Genomic DNA, 16,314 nt, shown 5'->3' with positions numbered 1-16,314 from the left:
TGACGAAAAACTGCCCCGAACTCACCCCCCTTTGGGACGAGGGTGATGTCGCCCTGTTGCTCACCCCCGGCTCGCGCAAGCCAGGGAAGACATCGATAGTCACAGCCGCCTCTATCGCCGCGGACAGCAGGTTCCTTTCCATCTATGCCGACCATCACATCCAGACGAACTTGACGATCCACCGCACCTCGCCAATACAAAGCATCTGTCGGCCAATAGCATCAGCATCTCAACATTCGACAGAATCAAAGACCAGTGCGTCAAGCTTAACGTATGCAAACCCGCTCCCCAAGAGGTCACAGAGAGTAACTCAGCTGTAGCAAGTATTATATCTCCACGACAATAGTAATGTAAAGAAAGTTATTGGCCCCGTGATTGGCCACACTGGTGACAACGGAGTAGGCATCTCCCGCCAGATAGGGACTAGCGGCCTTGGCGAATTGCCTAACACCATATGAAGCGCTGGACTTTGGGGGTGTGGACAGCAACGTCCTTCAGAGCACGCTGAGAGAGAATGCCGGTGAAATTTAATGAAAGGTAGCCTGAGCGGAAGTTATGGACTGCAACGTGAGCTTGTCATCGTTCGGTGAGCGCCCATATCTCAAAATATGACCGCGGAAATGCTCACAGAAAACAAGGCTGCCAACTCGCACATCCCATCACCTCTTGATGTTTACATTTCGAATTATGCGTTCATTTATCGAACTACTACTGTTTCTTCTCGTGAGCACCGCCGCTCAAGGTCCTAGCACCTGCAGCCTAAGTAATGATGCCAGATGGCAACTTTTGCACAACTGTGCTGCCGAGTGCATTTGGGGAACCTGCTGCACCTCCGTCGTAAACTTTATAGGCTGTCCCTCTCCCTGGTACAACAAGTGCGTCTGCGGCCTCGACTAGCAAAGCGCGGCAAGTTCCCACGTGAGCACGTCCATGGTGAGCAGATGTACGGACAATGTGGGGATATCCACCGCGGTTGAGGTCTACTTCGACTATTGTTCGGCAGGATATGCGCTCGCGACAACAGTGGCTCCTACTCTGCCTCCAATTGACTATAGCACTGTCAGTCTGTCAGAAGACATCGGATTCGAGGTCCTGCGATCTTGCAAGCAGGAATGCATCTGTGGCCGCATGCTGCATCTCCGTTGAGGATTTCATAGGCTGCAACAGTCCTTGGTACAACGGTGCATTTGCGACCTGAATATGCAGAACGCGGCTGCATCTCATGTAGCAAGCTGCATATCGAGCAAGTGGGGTTCTAATACAGATCTGTCCACGGCAGTGGCAGTATATTTGGTCCTGTCTTCGAATTGAAAGACGCGCATTGGATTTAGGATAGTTGCCAAGCGCCGATAAGCTTGATGGAGGATGTCGACAAAGTGAAGCATATTTTTCATGCATAATTTTGTAGTTGGATCCTCGATACAATTGTACAGGTCGTCAGGGAATTAGTGTTTGTCAGGTCGGCTCTCCAATTACTCGGTAGGCCGCGAAGTGACGTCTCCCCTTGCCGATATCTCCAAGAAACTTCACGATGGCTGCATTTTTCCCCATGATTTTCTCGTCCCTAGAAAACACGGCATGATGGTGCTGATGGGAAAGGGAACGAGTGAGAGGCTTCGCTAGGCAGTAGGGGCGTACCTAGAGTGCACATGGTTTGCCCATACTTCGTACACACTTTTAGAAAACCAGCGCTACAATTTACCTCATTTCGGTATCGAAGGACCGCCTGAGGTGGAAGGATTGATTGACTATCCAAGTTGGTACTCACGGAGGAATCTCCCCAGAATTTGCAACGCCTGGGTGGGCGGTGTTAGATATCGACGTGTCCCAGGACCGCTGGGCTGGGGACAGACTCAGTTCTGGGATGGCGTACCCAGAACACGCAGAGCCCCAGACTTTCTTCGCTCCCAAGAATCGTGTCTAACGGCATCAGCTGACTAACTGACTACACCATACATTGTCTCAGCCTTCCTTAAGAAGCAATGTAAGGAGTTTTATATGAACTGGCCCTCTTCACCCCACTTCACCTATTCACGCTGTTCCTCGAGCAGGTTGAGTTGAAGGTGAGAGGGACAGTAAGCTGCACGTGCGCTGGGGAGCAGTTTTTAAGCACTTGGCGAGTTGCCAAGAAAGTTCGACCCGAAATGGACTAGCCACGATATTCGAGCCTGATTGGTTAGTTGACCGACTCGATAAGGGGCGTTGTCTCGACCACATCCTCGTTTTCTCCGTCTCAACAACTGGCCAACGCCTACACCCTACCCACTGTGTGGTCTCGCTGCCATATCTCCGAAGCGCTTGATGTCTTGAGATGGGCTAACAGACACTGAATGGCCCAGCAGACGAAGGTCGCGGCTGGTATATCCATCCGCACCTCATTCAACCCGAGTGACCAGGGGCCTCAGCCCCATGGGATCTAGACTTGAGGTCGGTTATCTGACATGGTATTCCGCGGAGACGATGCAGTGTTATAGGTAAATTCCAGAGAGGAGTACCAGGCTCTTATCAAGCCCCCATGCGAGCTACAAGGAAGACAATGCGTTGAAGGCGCTAGATATGCGAGCAAAGCTGGTCTGATAAGCAGGATCCACCAGGTTGGTCCAATGCACGGATGCCTCAGATAAGCCTTGTCCAACCACAGTTTCACGTCCTCTGCATCGGACCTCAAGTCAAGAGACGAAATGCTAATCTTGCCTGAAGTCTCGACAGATCACAACTTCGTCTGTATTATTGGACGTTCAGGCACCACAAGGATATTGGCTCAGGATCGGAATCACATCTATTCTGTGCCAACTGAACTCGCCTGCTCTGCAAGCGACTCGAACGACGCAGCAGGATCTGCGAATGCCAACTTATCGCGCTCGTCCATCGACCCTGGCACTTGGATCGACAATCTATTCCAACTCTAGGATCTTGACAGGCTCTGTGACCACATCGATGGACAGGAATTGAAAGGGCCTACAATGCTTAGCAGGGCTGAAGTAGCCTTTATCAAAATCACAAAGTTGTGGGGCCTATAAGCTCTCCGTGATTTGGGGGGAGGAATCCCCTCGTGATGAACATAGAAGGCCTTCCGGGACGACTTGACAAGGTGGTTGATTGTGTGTACGTTCAACTATTTGAGGAATATAGACACCGCCTCGGAACTCGTCATTGATCAACTGGAGCCAGTTCTAACGAGAAGAGACCCATTTAATTCCGTTATCAGCAAGGCTCTGGCCTGATTCAGAGGTGGCTTGTCTGTTGGAGGACGCTGATTTGTCCATAGCAACTCAATCTCTGCGAGAGATCTGCCGCGGATATACTCTTTCAGAGAAAGTGTGGTCTCGAAGGACAGCTTCACCTTGTCCCCGGAGAAGCACAACAAGTCGTCACGTCGAGTTTGCAAGAACACGAGGGACTCCCATTTTACCAAGCCTTTTCCAGAAGTTATATGTACCCTCAGATATCTCCTTCAGACGTCTCCCTCAGACATCAAGCTCACGCATCCAGCATCTCTCCTGGAAGAAACGTGGTCGAGACGACTCAATAACAACAGCACCAAGAGGATACCGTATCATCATCTGGCACGATGGCTATTGACTTCCGCTTACCCTTTCGGGCCCCTGAGGTCAATCCTATTACCTACAAGGCTCGCGCCATTCCATTCTTGAACCCTATCAACATGTACGGAAGAGTATTTTTCTTCTCGTGGTTTGGTTTCTTCGTGGCCTTTTGGTCATGGTATGCATTCCCTCCTTTGGTAAGCAACTCCCGAGTACGACATACGTGTTAGAGACGACTAACAGGAGATAGTTACATGACACCATCCAGAAAGACCTCAAATTGACCAAAGTCGACGTTGCCAATTCCAACATCATCGCCCTGTGTGCAACTTTGCTAGTCCGACTGATTGCAGGCCCATGCTGCGATCGTTTCGGATCTCGCTGGACATTCACTGGTTGCCTGGTTGTGGGTGCCATTCCCACATTCTTGGCTGGGGCTGCATACACCAAGAGTCAGCTCTTCGCTGTTCGCTTCTTTGTTGGCATCCTTGGTGGCAGCTTCGTCCCGTGCCAAGTATGGAGTACTGGCTTCTGTGAGTACCCCCTTTTGAAGACACCCCTGTTTCTTTTTCAAAGAGTCATTGGTTTTACTCTGTTACAAATACCAATACGGGCTAACACATTTTGCAGTTGACAAGAATGTAGTTGGAACCGCTAATGCCTTCACGGCTGGCTTTGGCAATGCGGGTGGTGGTGTGACCTATTTCTTGATGCCCTCCATCTATGACTCTCTCCTGGGCGATGGCTTGACTCCTCATACCGCCTGGCGTGTGGCCTTTGTTGTACCTGGCATCGTTATCTTGGCCGTTGCTGTGGGCCTGCTTGTGCTTTGCCAGGATACACCCATGGGCAAGTGGAGCGATCGCCATCGGGCCGCAGAGTCTCACCTTGCGGCCCACGGTGTTCAAGCTACCCTTGTCGATAGACCCAGGGTCAGCATTGCGGACAAGCCTCCTTCGGTGTCTTCAGGCTTAGGCAGTCCACCCGCCGGCGAGAAGATGCAATACGATGCCACTGCCGACCGCAAAATGTCCGTCTACGCTGACCACGAGGCTCAAATGACCGAACAACAAATGCTAGACACGGCTCGCGGCGAAATCGTTGTGCAACCTACGCCTATGGAAGTCGTCAAAGCCATGTTCGCACCTCAGACCCTCGTCCTCGCCTTCTGCTACTTCTGCTCTTTCGGCGCCGAACTCGCAATCAACTCTATCCTCGGGACATATTACCAGAAGAACTTCAAGCAGCTGGGCCAGACCACCTCCGGGCGATGGGCCGCCATGTTCGGCCTGCTTAACGTGGTCTATCGCCCTGCTGGAGGCATTTTCGCGGACCTGCTCTTTAAGCGCTTTCCTACCGTCTGGGTAAAGAAGGTCTGGATCCACACTCTAGGCCTCGTCACCGGTATCTTTCTCATTGTCATCGGCATTCTCGACCCCCATGACACCAGCACGATGTTCGGCCTCATCGCCGGCATGGCTTTCTTCTTGGAGGCAGGCAATGGTGCCAATTTCGCGCTGGTCCCTCACGTCAGTCCGCATGCAAACGGGGTGGTCTCTGGGATGACTGGCGCCATGGGGAATTTCGGTGGTATCATCTTCGCCATCGTCTTCCGCTATCTAAAGACCGACTATGGAAAGTCGTTCTGGATCATTGGCGTCATCACCATCGCCATCAATGTGGCGGTTTGCTGGATCCCACCGGTCTCGAAGAAGCAGATCGGCGGTCGCTAAAGCAGTCATTCAAATTACACTCGAGATGGATTCCGGTCATGGAGGCGCTGTCGGCCCTGGACCTCTCATACACTAGAGAGATACGAGGCAAAAGAAATGTCTGATTATTACTCAGTTCTTCTGCAGAAAAGGCAACGAATCAATAACACATACAAGCCGCTAACAAGGTCATGTGGTTGGATAATTATACCGATTCCTCTTCTACAGAGGCGGTCTCACCAGACCGGCCGCTAGCCGCTCTTCTTGTGCGCAATCCATCTCTCTTATATAATGACATAGACCTTACTGTGAAGAGCCAAGTTGATCCTCTAACGGATCGCCAAATGCCCGGATTCCGAACACTGACTTGGCGACTCCGATGGTCTCAGCCTGAGACATGTTGCCTAGGCATGTGCTGTCGTCACGACTTTTGTCTCCCCTTGATCCATCCATCCAGTCAACGCAATCAGAGGCCGGTTGCCGTGCAAACCGGAGCAGCGTTGACAACGTACAGAAGATGTTGTGAGCCACGCTTCGTGGGTCAGAAGGTGTCGCATTGGGCTCTCTGTCGGCAGCGGCTTCTCTGACTGGCTACTGATATGGAAGACAAGTGGATGGTTCCGTCATATATCTCGAATTCGAAGCAAGTGACGATGATTTCATGGACCAGGACTGAATAAATTATGCCCTCTTAGACCTGGGTTACTGTGCGTTTACAATGCCTCTAACTTTGAGTGCAAGGTGGTTCCCTACAACATCCCTAACCTCGGAAACTATTTTTTTTTTAGTAGGGTGTCTTTCCACACGTCAATTTCAGACTCGACGTGTTGGTGCAATAGCACGTCTCAAGATGGCCGAAGCACTGGATCCAAGAGAAGTCAACTCCCAGATCGATTCCTCGGTCGCAAAACAGTATGACCGACAAACTCCCAAAGAAGGCCAGTGGAAAGACCGCTACGAACTCATCGACGGAAAAAAGATGAGCATGCTGAGCACATACCGTCAGGGGGTTGGACCTGTTGGCCGCTCGATGGCTGTTGCAAAGCGCTCCGGACCGGACATTTTGTACCTGGCGAACAGGCACTCGAAGAAATTCCAAGATCTCGACAAGAACAAGGAGGTCCAGATCATCTTCCAAGACAGCAAGACTCAGGACTGGATTTCCATCAGTGGCGCCGCGACGACGGCCAGCAGTGACGATCCTAGGGTCAAAGAGCTGTATACCTCGGGAGTCAGTGCTTGGTTCGGCGATTTGAAGGACGGTGTCCACGACGGGACATGGAAAGATCCCCAGATGAGCCTAATCGAGGTTCACAGCAAGTATATCGTGTATTGGAAGGAGACGTCGAGCCTTGGTTTCCAGAAGGAGGTCGGAACCGCCGCCCTTACTGGTGGTGTGGCTCAAACTTGGGTGCTTCGAGAGTTCACAGAGGAAGACATCATGCAAGAGCGTGAGTGAAAACTTCAGTGCATATTGATGGAGCTTGACCAAATTGATCACTTTTCGGCAGTGGGGGATCAACCTCTATTCAGCCGGTTGTTGAGTTGACATAAGGGGGATTTGTGAGACGAGGGAAATGACGATGCGCCATGGCTCATAAAAATATTGAACGTCTTATTGGCCCACGTGCTCAAGAGGCTGGCGTAGGATACCTGGTAGACAAGAATGGAGACAGGGCAGCACAGGGCCTGGAACAATCTTCAGCCCTTCACCGCCCTTGGAAGTGGTCAGGGGTCACCGAGGGAGTGGAAGGGAAGGGGATGTGGAATGAGTGAATGAGTGACTCGGCCAGAAGCAGCTTAGTGGCTTGGCACAGATATAGTTGCGACGCCCTGGCGGTGAAAAGCAAAGTGACCCCGTGGCCTCAGTTGCCTCAAGTACAATTCATTCAGCCTTTCAAACACCGGCCACCAGCCTCAGTTGTTGTCTTTCTGCTTTATTGAGAGACATCTGGTCACTTGACTCGTTCTTCACAATATCATTTTCTCTCTGGTCTATCTCGTTTTGCTCACATCAACGAGTCGAAGATGTTGAGAGTTCCATCTCGCCAAAAGGCCACGGGCCCCCAGGCTGTTACCAAGGCCGTCATTTTGGTGAGCCCAGCGAATCAAGATCGACAGAGGACTCAGCTGAACGTGAGCAGGTCGGAGGTCCTTCTCGAGGCACACGGTTCCGGCCATTGAGTCTCGATGTCCCAAAGGTAGGTCATTGTTCGATCCCGGCCCGGTTGTCACTTACGAACCCACATCTAGCCTCTCTTCGATGTTGCCGGCCACCCCATCATCTGGCACTGCCTGAAGGCGGTCTCCAAAGTACCAGACATCAAGGAGGTTATCCTCATTGGCTACTACGAAGAAAATGTCTTCCGTGACTTCATCAAAGACTCCTCGCGAGAGTTCCCTCAGTTCAAGATCCAGTACCTGCGCGAGTACCAGGCCCTCGGCACTGCTGGCGGTCTCTATCACTTCCGTGATGCCATCCTGAAGGGCAGACCCGACAGATTCTTCGTGCTGAACTCGGATGTCTGCTGCTCCTTCCCCCTCGAGGCCATGTTGAAGCTGTTCGAGGAGAAAGACGCCGAGGCGGTCATTCTTGGCACTCGCATCAGCAACGATGCCGCTACCAACTTTGGTTGCATTGTGTCCGATTCCCACACGAAACGCGTCCTTCACTACGTCGAAAAGCCAGAGAGCCACATCTCCAACTTGATCAACTGTGGTGTCTATCTCTTCGCCACCGATGCCATCTTCCCTTCCATCAAGAGTGCCATCAAGCGGAAGACCGAGCGCCCCCGAATGATCTCCTACCCTTCATCAGAGAACCTCGATTCGTCTTTCATGGCCGACCCCGAGGAAGATGGAGAAAGGAACGAGGTCATGCGCCTCGAGCAGGACATCCTACCTGATCTGGCTGACAGCAACCGCTTTTTCGTCCATGAAACCAAGGACTTCTGGCGTCAGATCAAGACAGCTGGTTCCGCAGTTCCGGCCAACGCCTTGTACCTGCAGAAAGCTTTCCAGTCGCAGTCAGAAGAGATTACTCCTCCGTCTGCGAGCATCGTCCCCCCTGTCTTCATTCACCCTACGGCCCAAGTCGACCCCACAGCCAAGTTAGGGCCAAATGTCTCGATTGGTCCCAAGGCCATCATTGGGGCAGGCGCACGTGTCAAAGACGCCATTGTTCTCGATGAGGCCGAGATTAAGCACGATGCCTGCGTTCTCTATGCAATCATCGGCTGGAATAGCCGTGTGGGAGCCTGGGCCAGGGTGGAAGGCACTCCCACGCCTGTCAGCAACCACAATACCACCATCATCAAGAACGGCGTTAAGGTCCAAAGTATTACTATTCTCGGCAAGGAATGTGGTGTGGGTGATGAGGTCCGGGTTCAAAACTGCATCTGCCTGCCGTACAAGGAGTTGAAGCGCGATGTTGCCAACGAGGTCATCATGTAGCCTGGTTTGGTCTTGAGCATGCGGAATAATTCGAGAACGTTGCAGACGCGGTACCTTTTTTTTTTGGCGGGAGAAGCAGGCCATAGAGAAAAGGACCAGATTGTGTTATGAGGCATCCTTCCACAGGTCCACCGCACTTACGATGAGTTTCAAATGTGAAGTAATGTACCAGTACCCCGGGACAAGATCTCTCCCTATGATTGGTTATCATTTCTTCTATCACGCAATCAGCCTTGGAGGTGAGATGAATAATAAGCGCCCAGAACTATTGCCGATTAGGGAGAGGTAGGGCCATATAAAAATCTTCGACTTCTACCGTCCAATCTACCTGATCTTCCAGTCATGACTTCTCATCTTGTCGAGCGCATCAAGGATGACCTACCAGTCAGATCCTGGAACCCTGGCAGAATCGCTCGCAAACAACGTGGTCCTAGACGACAAGGCAGCTTCCAGGGCTGCAGTTCGTCAGCGACATGAAGAGCCTACTAGCCTTCGTGTAGGCGCAGTCGACAAATCTCACTGGGGATGCCGTACCAAATAGGTAGCAAGAAAGGGACTGTCTGTGACACTGACCAGAGGACCAAGGCGCATTTCACCCTCAATCGGAGGAACATGCTGGCATCAATGCTGCTCGGATGAAAATTCGTCCGCAGGCCCTCGGCAGGGACACGCATCCGAACTGAAGCCCTTGTCGTCAATAACTGCTGCCTTGTTGACAGCTTGGCTTCTTCTAATTCCAATTTAAACCATCGATTTTGCAAGCCGAGCATCGACGGATTCCATTGACTACAACAACCACAGTTTTGACGGCTACAAATCGGACAAACCACGCCGGGAATCAAAAAATGGCGTACACGCTTACAGTGCCCGACAACTACAGGTGAGAACAACCCAGCAACCAGTCTTTCAAGGTCTGGAATGATGATCTGACAATACTCAAAAGCTATGTCGTCTTCGTCGCTCTAGGGGCGGTCCCGCTTCTGTCCTGGATCCAAGGCAACGTAGTAACGGTACTACGCAAACCAGCTGGAGTGCCCTATCCGAACGCCTACGCTTCGCACGAAAAAGCCAAGGAGAGCCAAGCTGCGTACAAGTTCAACTGTGCCCAGAGAGCGCACGCCAATCTTCTGGAGAACATGCCGCAGACAATCGCCTACATGCTGTTTGCAGGATTGGAGTATCCCACGGCAACGCTCGCTCTGGGAGCTGGATGGCTCTTCTTCCGAATCGTGTACGCCCTCGGCTATATCAGAGGCCAGGCGAAGAATGGAGGTGGCAGGCTTTTCGGAGGCCCAGTTTGGCTGATGCAAGGCGGGCTTTGGGCCTTGTCTCTGGCTACGGCGTGGAAGATGATTTGAGAGAGGATCCCTTCTCGTTAGCATTGCGGCCAGGGACACGTGGGAATAGCGGGAGAGATGATGGACTAGACCTCGGGGTGGCATTGTAAGATCTGTAGGACGGGACGGGCACTCATGAACGAAGTCCGAGATGTCCTGGTTCGCCTGGATATGAAAGCTGGAGTGTCCGAAGGACTGATCAAGGCTGAAACTGATACTCCCCTCTCCTAGACACGTGGAAGCTCTCGAAGCATGCCGGTTGGAACTCATTTTCACGTAGCCTCGCATAGTCTGTGCTTGAAGTCCCGTGAGGCGATCCTACCTTTCGCCAATCAAGTATAATACTGGTTAGATGAGGCTACGATAATGGGTGCAAGAAGAGGCGCGTAGGCGGTGCGCGTAAAGTCCTTTTCTCTCTGCCCCTCTTGCCCTCTACATGAGTCAGTGAGGCACGCGACCCCACACCAAGTGAGTCATTTTTCAAGAACAATTTGTTCTGTGGTTTTGTGCCTCGTCAATCCAGGATTTCATCTGCAATTTTCTCGACGGTCGTAGCCCTAACATTGTCCTTCCTCGGCCTCTTCGTCCTTCACCATGGCGGACACGACCGAGTCCATAGCGCAAGACACTGCCAATCTCCACCTCGATGAGGTCACTGGCGAGAGAGTGTCCAAGTCAGAATTGAAGAAGAGGCAGAAGCAAAGACAGCTGGAAGAAAAAAAGAAGGGAAAGGCCGCGGCTGCGCCGCCCAAGGTCGAGAAGAAGGCCACGAATGCAGAGCTCGACGAGAGCAATCTGAACCCGAACCAATACTTTGAAATCAGAAGTGGCCGCATCAATCGGCTGAGAGAAACCAAGGATCCGAACCCGTACCCTCACAAGTTTTCGGTCAACACGAACCTGAGCAAGTTTGTTGAGGAATATGCCTATCTCAAGCCTGGAGAACAGAAGAAGGAGGTGGAGATACGGGTGGCAGGAAGGGTCTATGTCAAGCGAGCCGCAGGTGCGAAGCTAGTCTTCTACGACATCCGCAGCGATGGCACCAAGGTCCAAATAATGTGTCAAGCGCAAGAGGCCGACGGCGGCGTCTCCTTTGAGGCACAACACGAGCACCTGCGGAGAGGAGACATCATCGGAGTCATAGGATACCCAGGTCGAACCGCACCCAAGAATCGTCCAAATGAGGGCGAACTGTCCGTCTTTGCTCGTCAAGTCATTCTTCTCACACCCTGCCTGCACCAAATCCCCTCGGAACATTTCGGCCTTCAAGATGTCGAAACGCGCTTCCGCCAACGCTACCTCGACCTCATAATGAACGAGAAGTCGCGCAACATCCTCCTCACCCGCGCCAAGATCGTCTCCTACATCCGTCGGTACTTCGACTCCAACGGCTTTGTGGAAGTGGAAACACCCATGATGAATTCCATCGCTGGCGGTGCCACAGCCAAGCCATTCAAGACGCACATCAACGAGTACCAAACAGACATGTTCATGCGTATTGCACCTGAGCTTTTCCTCAAGATGCTGGTTGTGGGCGGTATCGAACGGGTCTACGAGTTGGGCAAGCAATTCCGCAACGAAGGCGCTGACCTGACACATAACCCCGAATTCACCACCTGTGAATTCTATGAGGCTTACGCCGACGTCTACGATGTGATGGAGCGCACCGAAGAACTCGTCTCCGGGCTTGTCAAGGAAGTCGCAGGTGGGTACCAGACAACGTTCCACACGCAGACAGGAGAAGTCTACGAAGTTGACTGGTCGCGCCCGTGGAAGCGCATCGACATGATCCCGGCGCTCGAGGAAGCCACCGGCGAAAAGTTCCCCTCAGGCGACCAACTCCACACCGCCGAGACGAACGAGTTCCTCAAGCGCGTCCTGAAGAAGTGCAACGTGACGTGCCCCCCCCCGGAGACAAACGCGCGCATGCTCGACAAGCTGGTGGGCGAATTCATCGAGGAGAAGTGCATCAACCCGACATTCATCACGGGCCACCCGCAGATCATGTCGCCTTTGGCCAAATACCACCGCTCATCGCCGGGCATCTGCGAGCGCTTCGAGGCGTTTGTGTGCAAGAAGGAGATTGTCAACGCGTACACCGAGCTGAACGACCCGTTCGACCAGCGGTTGCGGTTCGAGGAGCAGGCGCGCCAGAAGGCCCAGGGCGACGACGAGGCCCAGATGATCGACGAGAACTTCTGCACCTCGCTCGAGTTCGGCCTCCCGCCCACAGGCGGCTGGGGCATGGGCATCGACAGGATGGTTATGTTCCTGACGGACAACTACACCATCAGAGAGGTCTTGGCCTTCCCCTTCATGAAGGAAGAAAAGACCCCCGCCGGTGGCGGTGGTGCGGAAAAGACTCCCTCGGTCCACGAACTCCCGGCGACTTATCCGAAGCCTTAGATTCGCTATTGCTGCTGTTGCTGCTGCGTTGCGATGGATTGAAGTGTTACTTGATGAGCTCATGCCCTTTTTTCCTATCTCGGTGCGCATGTGGATGTGCGGGTTTGGGTGTGGGTGTGTGCCGAAGTGTGTAGAGGGAGTTGTATGCGTATGCGTATAGCAGACGACCACGAGACGACCACGAACTGTGCTTAACTGGGCTGGGCTGGGCTGAGCTGAGCGGATAACACCCCCAAGGATAGAAATGTGCGAGCGCGCCCATAGAGGTAGATTAGATTAGTATTCTAGTCTCCTTGACGAAACAAGAAATAACTATGCATGTTCCGTGTTGGTTGGTACCTTTGGCGTTGAGGAACTCTCAATCCAATTCAAGTAAAGGGCCTCGCAAACGATTTACATCTTGGCCGCAGATATGGTAGTTAGGACTACCATATCCTCTTGGCCACCATCTCATACCGTCTGACTTTGTCAAAACTCTCGACCCCGGTTCCCTTTTCCTTGTTCTTCTTGTCCTTTTCCTCCCTGTCGCGCAACGCTTTGAGGCCCGCAGGGTCGTCCTCGTAGATCCATCTACGTTTGTCGTCGTCGACTTCAACCACGCCCCATCCCCCGACACGCCGACCGCCATCGACATGGTAAATGGGATTTCTCTCGCGCATTTTCATCGACCGGTAGCGAGATCTCGCAAAGGCGAGGAGGAGCATTCCCAAAACCAGCTTGCAGGCCAGTAAGATGAGGAAAAATAGGAGAAATAATAGTATGGTCGTCATGTGTGTGACGACGCTGGAGCTGGTGATGGCCGCGGGGATGGCTCTGATGATGTCGTCGACGGTTCTAGAAATCGCGGTGCTTGTGGTCATCGGCATGGTTGAGCGAGCTGCAGAGTAATGTTTGTGGATGCTTGCCAGGCTGGTCGATGAGGTTGGCGAGCTTGGGGGGACCCAGGCTGCCATAAACATCTGGTATGTTTGCACAGTGGCCCGGATTAACAGACAGCTCAAGGGGATGACCGGTAAGCCCAATCGCTTGGTTAGGTTTTGGTCTCCGAAGGCGTTCGTGTAATAATCCTTCGCCAAGACGTCCAGAAAACGGTCATATATTGCAGGCCGGGTGTTGTTGAATTTGTTGATGTAGGCATGCTTGAGCCAATCCACCAGCATCTCAGACCCAAGGACGGCCAAAAATGGCCCTAGGACCTGACTGACAGCTGGTGCGTACGACGTTATCGTACTGACCGCTGCCGGCAACAGAGTGAATGACTTTGGAAGGATCGAGCTCACCGATCGCGGAGGCAGAGCGCTGGTAAAGGGGATGCTGCTATTCGTAATCAGTGGAGGTGCTGCTATTGAAGTCGATGCTCTGGCAAAAGCACTTAATCCTGCACTCAGTCCTCCTGTTTCTACGATGTTGCGGGACGCAATGATAACGAGCATGTGCCAGAGTTGGAAACGTTCGACGACATCGGCACATGTCAATTGAAAGAGGTTCTCCTTCTCAAATTTTTTGAATACGGTGGACTTGATTTCCACAAACTGGTTTGACAATAGTAATGTGATGAGAGCGTTCGAGTATGAGTTGACGGCCACGTTGAGAGTAATAACTTGGTAGAACAGAGCCGTAGAGTGAATGACTGTGTAGGTGAGTGCGAGGACGAACAACCAGAATGGCCGTAAAACTTTGCTGTGGCCATCTGGCTTCCGTTCGAGGGCTTCTTTGGAGAACAAACATTCAAGGACATCCTGTCCTATTGCAGAAAAAAGGCGATCACAGACTTCCAGGAGATTGTAAATGACATAGAGCTTGATGGCGGCTTGACCACGAATCCAATGGTACATCCGGCTAGCATCAAGTCTGAGAAGGATAAGACATGTGCAAATGATCAGCAGCCCCTTAAGCATGTCCGCTTTGTCATCAGGAAGCAACGCCGATGGCACTGACTTTGTTCTCTGATGCTGTCTTCCCTGCCTGCGATTTTGCGACGGAACAGCTGGAGCAGGTTTGCTTTCGCCAGTGTCGGAACCCGAGGGCTTCCGTGTCGAAGCTTGCACAAGACTGCTCCTCCGTCTTCTCCACATCCTTCCAGTCCCATTGTAAACAAAATTCGAGACGAAATGCACTTCACTCACGAAGTTCATGCACCAAGAATAGGCTAAGATGTACAATGATTTAAGGAGCCTGAGGGGGAGGATTGTGAAGGTATAGAGCCACGAATCGAGGCATGCAAGAGTTCCGAACCAGAGGACTCTCTCAAGATACATTGGGAGTAGCAAGAAATTCATCAGTCTCTCAATCTTGGCTCGTGAAGACTCATATGGAAAGTCACTGTTGGCGGACCTGTGAATGTAGAGCTGAGAGGGTCGTTGTGAGGACAGTTCGAGCTGGAGATATGTCGGGATCGACAAGGGCGGCAATGGAATAGATGCTGGCATGGGGGATGGGAGAGGTCGTCCAGAAGACGAATGCCTTCTCCCCTGAGTTCCATCAACTCTTGTCCCGGTCTCGGGAATCTTGAGAGTTGGCCGTGAGCCAATTCTATCGTGCCTCTGGGGAGACTGAGGGCTCTTTACTGAGCCGGGAGTGGATAGAGTCCTTTGCGGGAGGTTGGGTCTGAGCGAAGGACTGCCTGCAGATTGAAATGGTTGGATACTAGTCTCGATCGTGAGGTTACGACTTCGTTTTGTGTCTGAGGTTTCTGACCGGCCCAGTGTGCTTGATTCAGTCTTCGGAGTCGAAATGAAGACACCTTCGTGAGGAGATGCAGGAACTTTGTCGGAAACGGATATAACTCTGTGAGGGCTCAGCTCACCGTTGGAGGTGGGTGCTGCAATTTGTGGATCGACAGCACGAACAGGAGAGACCACCGGAGTCGTCGGTTTTTGCACTTTGTCTGGCGATGATTTGTGCACTCTTCCTCCATTTTGTTCGACCTCCATTCCATTTGGACTTTCAAGGATACACCCCATGACCAATTGGCCTGACCCTGCAGCGGATGGGAGCGACCAAGAGTGGGTTGTTGTCTCACAATCTTCCAATATGTCTTTGAATGTCGTTATTTCCACAGCATGGACATGATCCGTATCTCTGACCCCGTTGGGGGTGTTCCCAACTCCATTTCGCGTTCCGAGCCCACTGCCCAGCCCTTCGTCTGGTCGAAGTTGTGTATTGTCCGACTCGGTTGAACCTCTGTTCTGTTTCAGCGATATTCCGTCTTGGGCGCCCTTTTGAACTCTCGGGGAGTGAACCGGTGACGCGGTATTCTGAGAATTCTGAGGTGTAAGTGGTTCCCGACCGGCGAAGCAATGGTGGTCACCATTCACTGTGGCGGTGATGGTCGGCCCTTCCATGGTGAATAGGAAGAAAATAAGTGGCAGACACAAAGCCGGCCATGCTGCTGTGCCCCTGAACAAAAATTGGAAAAGCCTTGAGCTGGTCGCAAGCCCGGGCGAGATCCAATGCCTAGAGCGCCATGACCGCGTCTCTTGAAGTGTGTCTGTGTGGGTTGAGAGACACCAGTGTGTCCCCTGCGGAAGATGAAATGTTCACAAATAAACGTGGATGTTAAGTCCGCAGTAAGTCCGGGGCCAGACGTGGCTTGGTGGCTGCAAATGGCTGCTGCACAAAAAAGCCTGACATCGCCTGACAATGTCCGGTGACGCCTTACCGATTAGACACCTTGACGATTGATCGTCTCGTCCTGCTGTCTCTGGCAACATCTTCCAACCTTGTCCTACATATTGCCAACTTTTGCAGTCCAGTGCCATTGCCACTGTTTGCGCAAGAAAGAAGCAGTGCTACCCCCGAGATTGCCTCTTAAAAGGTCGTAAGAACACTCTTCAACCTCCAGAACCGGTCTCACTGGGC

General features: G+C 52.3%; 6 protein-coding genes across 6 annotated transcripts; 5 read left to right on the top strand and 1 right to left on the bottom strand.

Moving 5' to 3' along the window:
- Positions 1-3,571: 3,571 nt before the first annotated feature.
- Z519_02989 (uncharacterized protein) lies at positions 3,572-5,278 on the top strand (the record flags this gene model as incomplete). The annotated part of the gene is made up of 3 exons (XM_016760742.1): positions 3,572-3,742; positions 3,796-4,078; positions 4,176-5,278. The coding sequence occupies 3 exons, from the start codon at positions 3,572-3,574 to the stop codon at positions 5,276-5,278; spliced, it is 1,557 nt and encodes a 518-aa protein (XP_016622592.1).
- Positions 5,279-6,107: 829 nt separating this feature from the next.
- Z519_02988 (uncharacterized protein) lies at positions 6,108-6,716 on the top strand (the record flags this gene model as incomplete). The annotated part of the gene is made up of 1 exon (XM_016760741.1): positions 6,108-6,716. The coding sequence occupies one exon, from the start codon at positions 6,108-6,110 to the stop codon at positions 6,714-6,716; it is 609 nt and encodes a 202-aa protein (XP_016622591.1).
- Positions 6,717-7,285: 569 nt separating this feature from the next.
- On the top strand, positions 7,286-8,710 carry Z519_02987 (uncharacterized protein; the record flags this gene model as incomplete). The annotated part of the gene is made up of 3 exons (XM_016760740.1): positions 7,286-7,351; positions 7,402-7,458; positions 7,511-8,710. 3 exons carry the CDS (start codon positions 7,286-7,288, stop codon positions 8,708-8,710), a joined length of 1,323 nt encoding a protein of 440 aa, XP_016622590.1.
- An 845-nt stretch (positions 8,711-9,555) lies between these two features.
- On the top strand, positions 9,556-10,068 carry Z519_02986 (uncharacterized protein; the record flags this gene model as incomplete). The annotated part of the gene is made up of 2 exons (XM_016760739.1): positions 9,556-9,590; positions 9,654-10,068. The coding sequence occupies 2 exons, from the start codon at positions 9,556-9,558 to the stop codon at positions 10,066-10,068; spliced, it is 450 nt and encodes a 149-aa protein (XP_016622589.1).
- Positions 10,069-10,641: 573 nt separating this feature from the next.
- Positions 10,642-12,453, top strand: Z519_02985 (lysine-tRNA ligase; the record flags this gene model as incomplete). The annotated part of the gene is made up of 1 exon (XM_016760738.1): positions 10,642-12,453. The coding sequence occupies one exon, from the start codon at positions 10,642-10,644 to the stop codon at positions 12,451-12,453; it is 1,812 nt and encodes a 603-aa protein (XP_016622588.1).
- Positions 12,454-12,878: 425 nt separating this feature from the next.
- On the bottom strand, positions 12,879-15,797 carry Z519_02984 (uncharacterized protein; the record flags this gene model as incomplete). Its single annotated transcript, XM_016760737.1, has 1 exon — positions 12,879-15,797. One exon carries the CDS (start codon positions 15,795-15,797, stop codon positions 12,879-12,881), a length of 2,919 nt encoding a protein of 972 aa, XP_016622587.1.
- Positions 15,798-16,314: the final 517 nt, after the last annotated feature.

This window comes from Cladophialophora bantiana (genome assembly GCF_000835475.1).
Source record: "Cladophialophora bantiana CBS 173.52 unplaced genomic scaffold supercont1.4, whole genome shotgun sequence".
Lineage (NCBI taxonomy): Eukaryota > Fungi > Ascomycota > Eurotiomycetes > Chaetothyriales > Herpotrichiellaceae > Cladophialophora > Cladophialophora bantiana.
The sequence above is the reverse complement of the archived record's forward strand: the minus strand, read 5'-3'. Positions and strand labels throughout refer to the sequence as shown.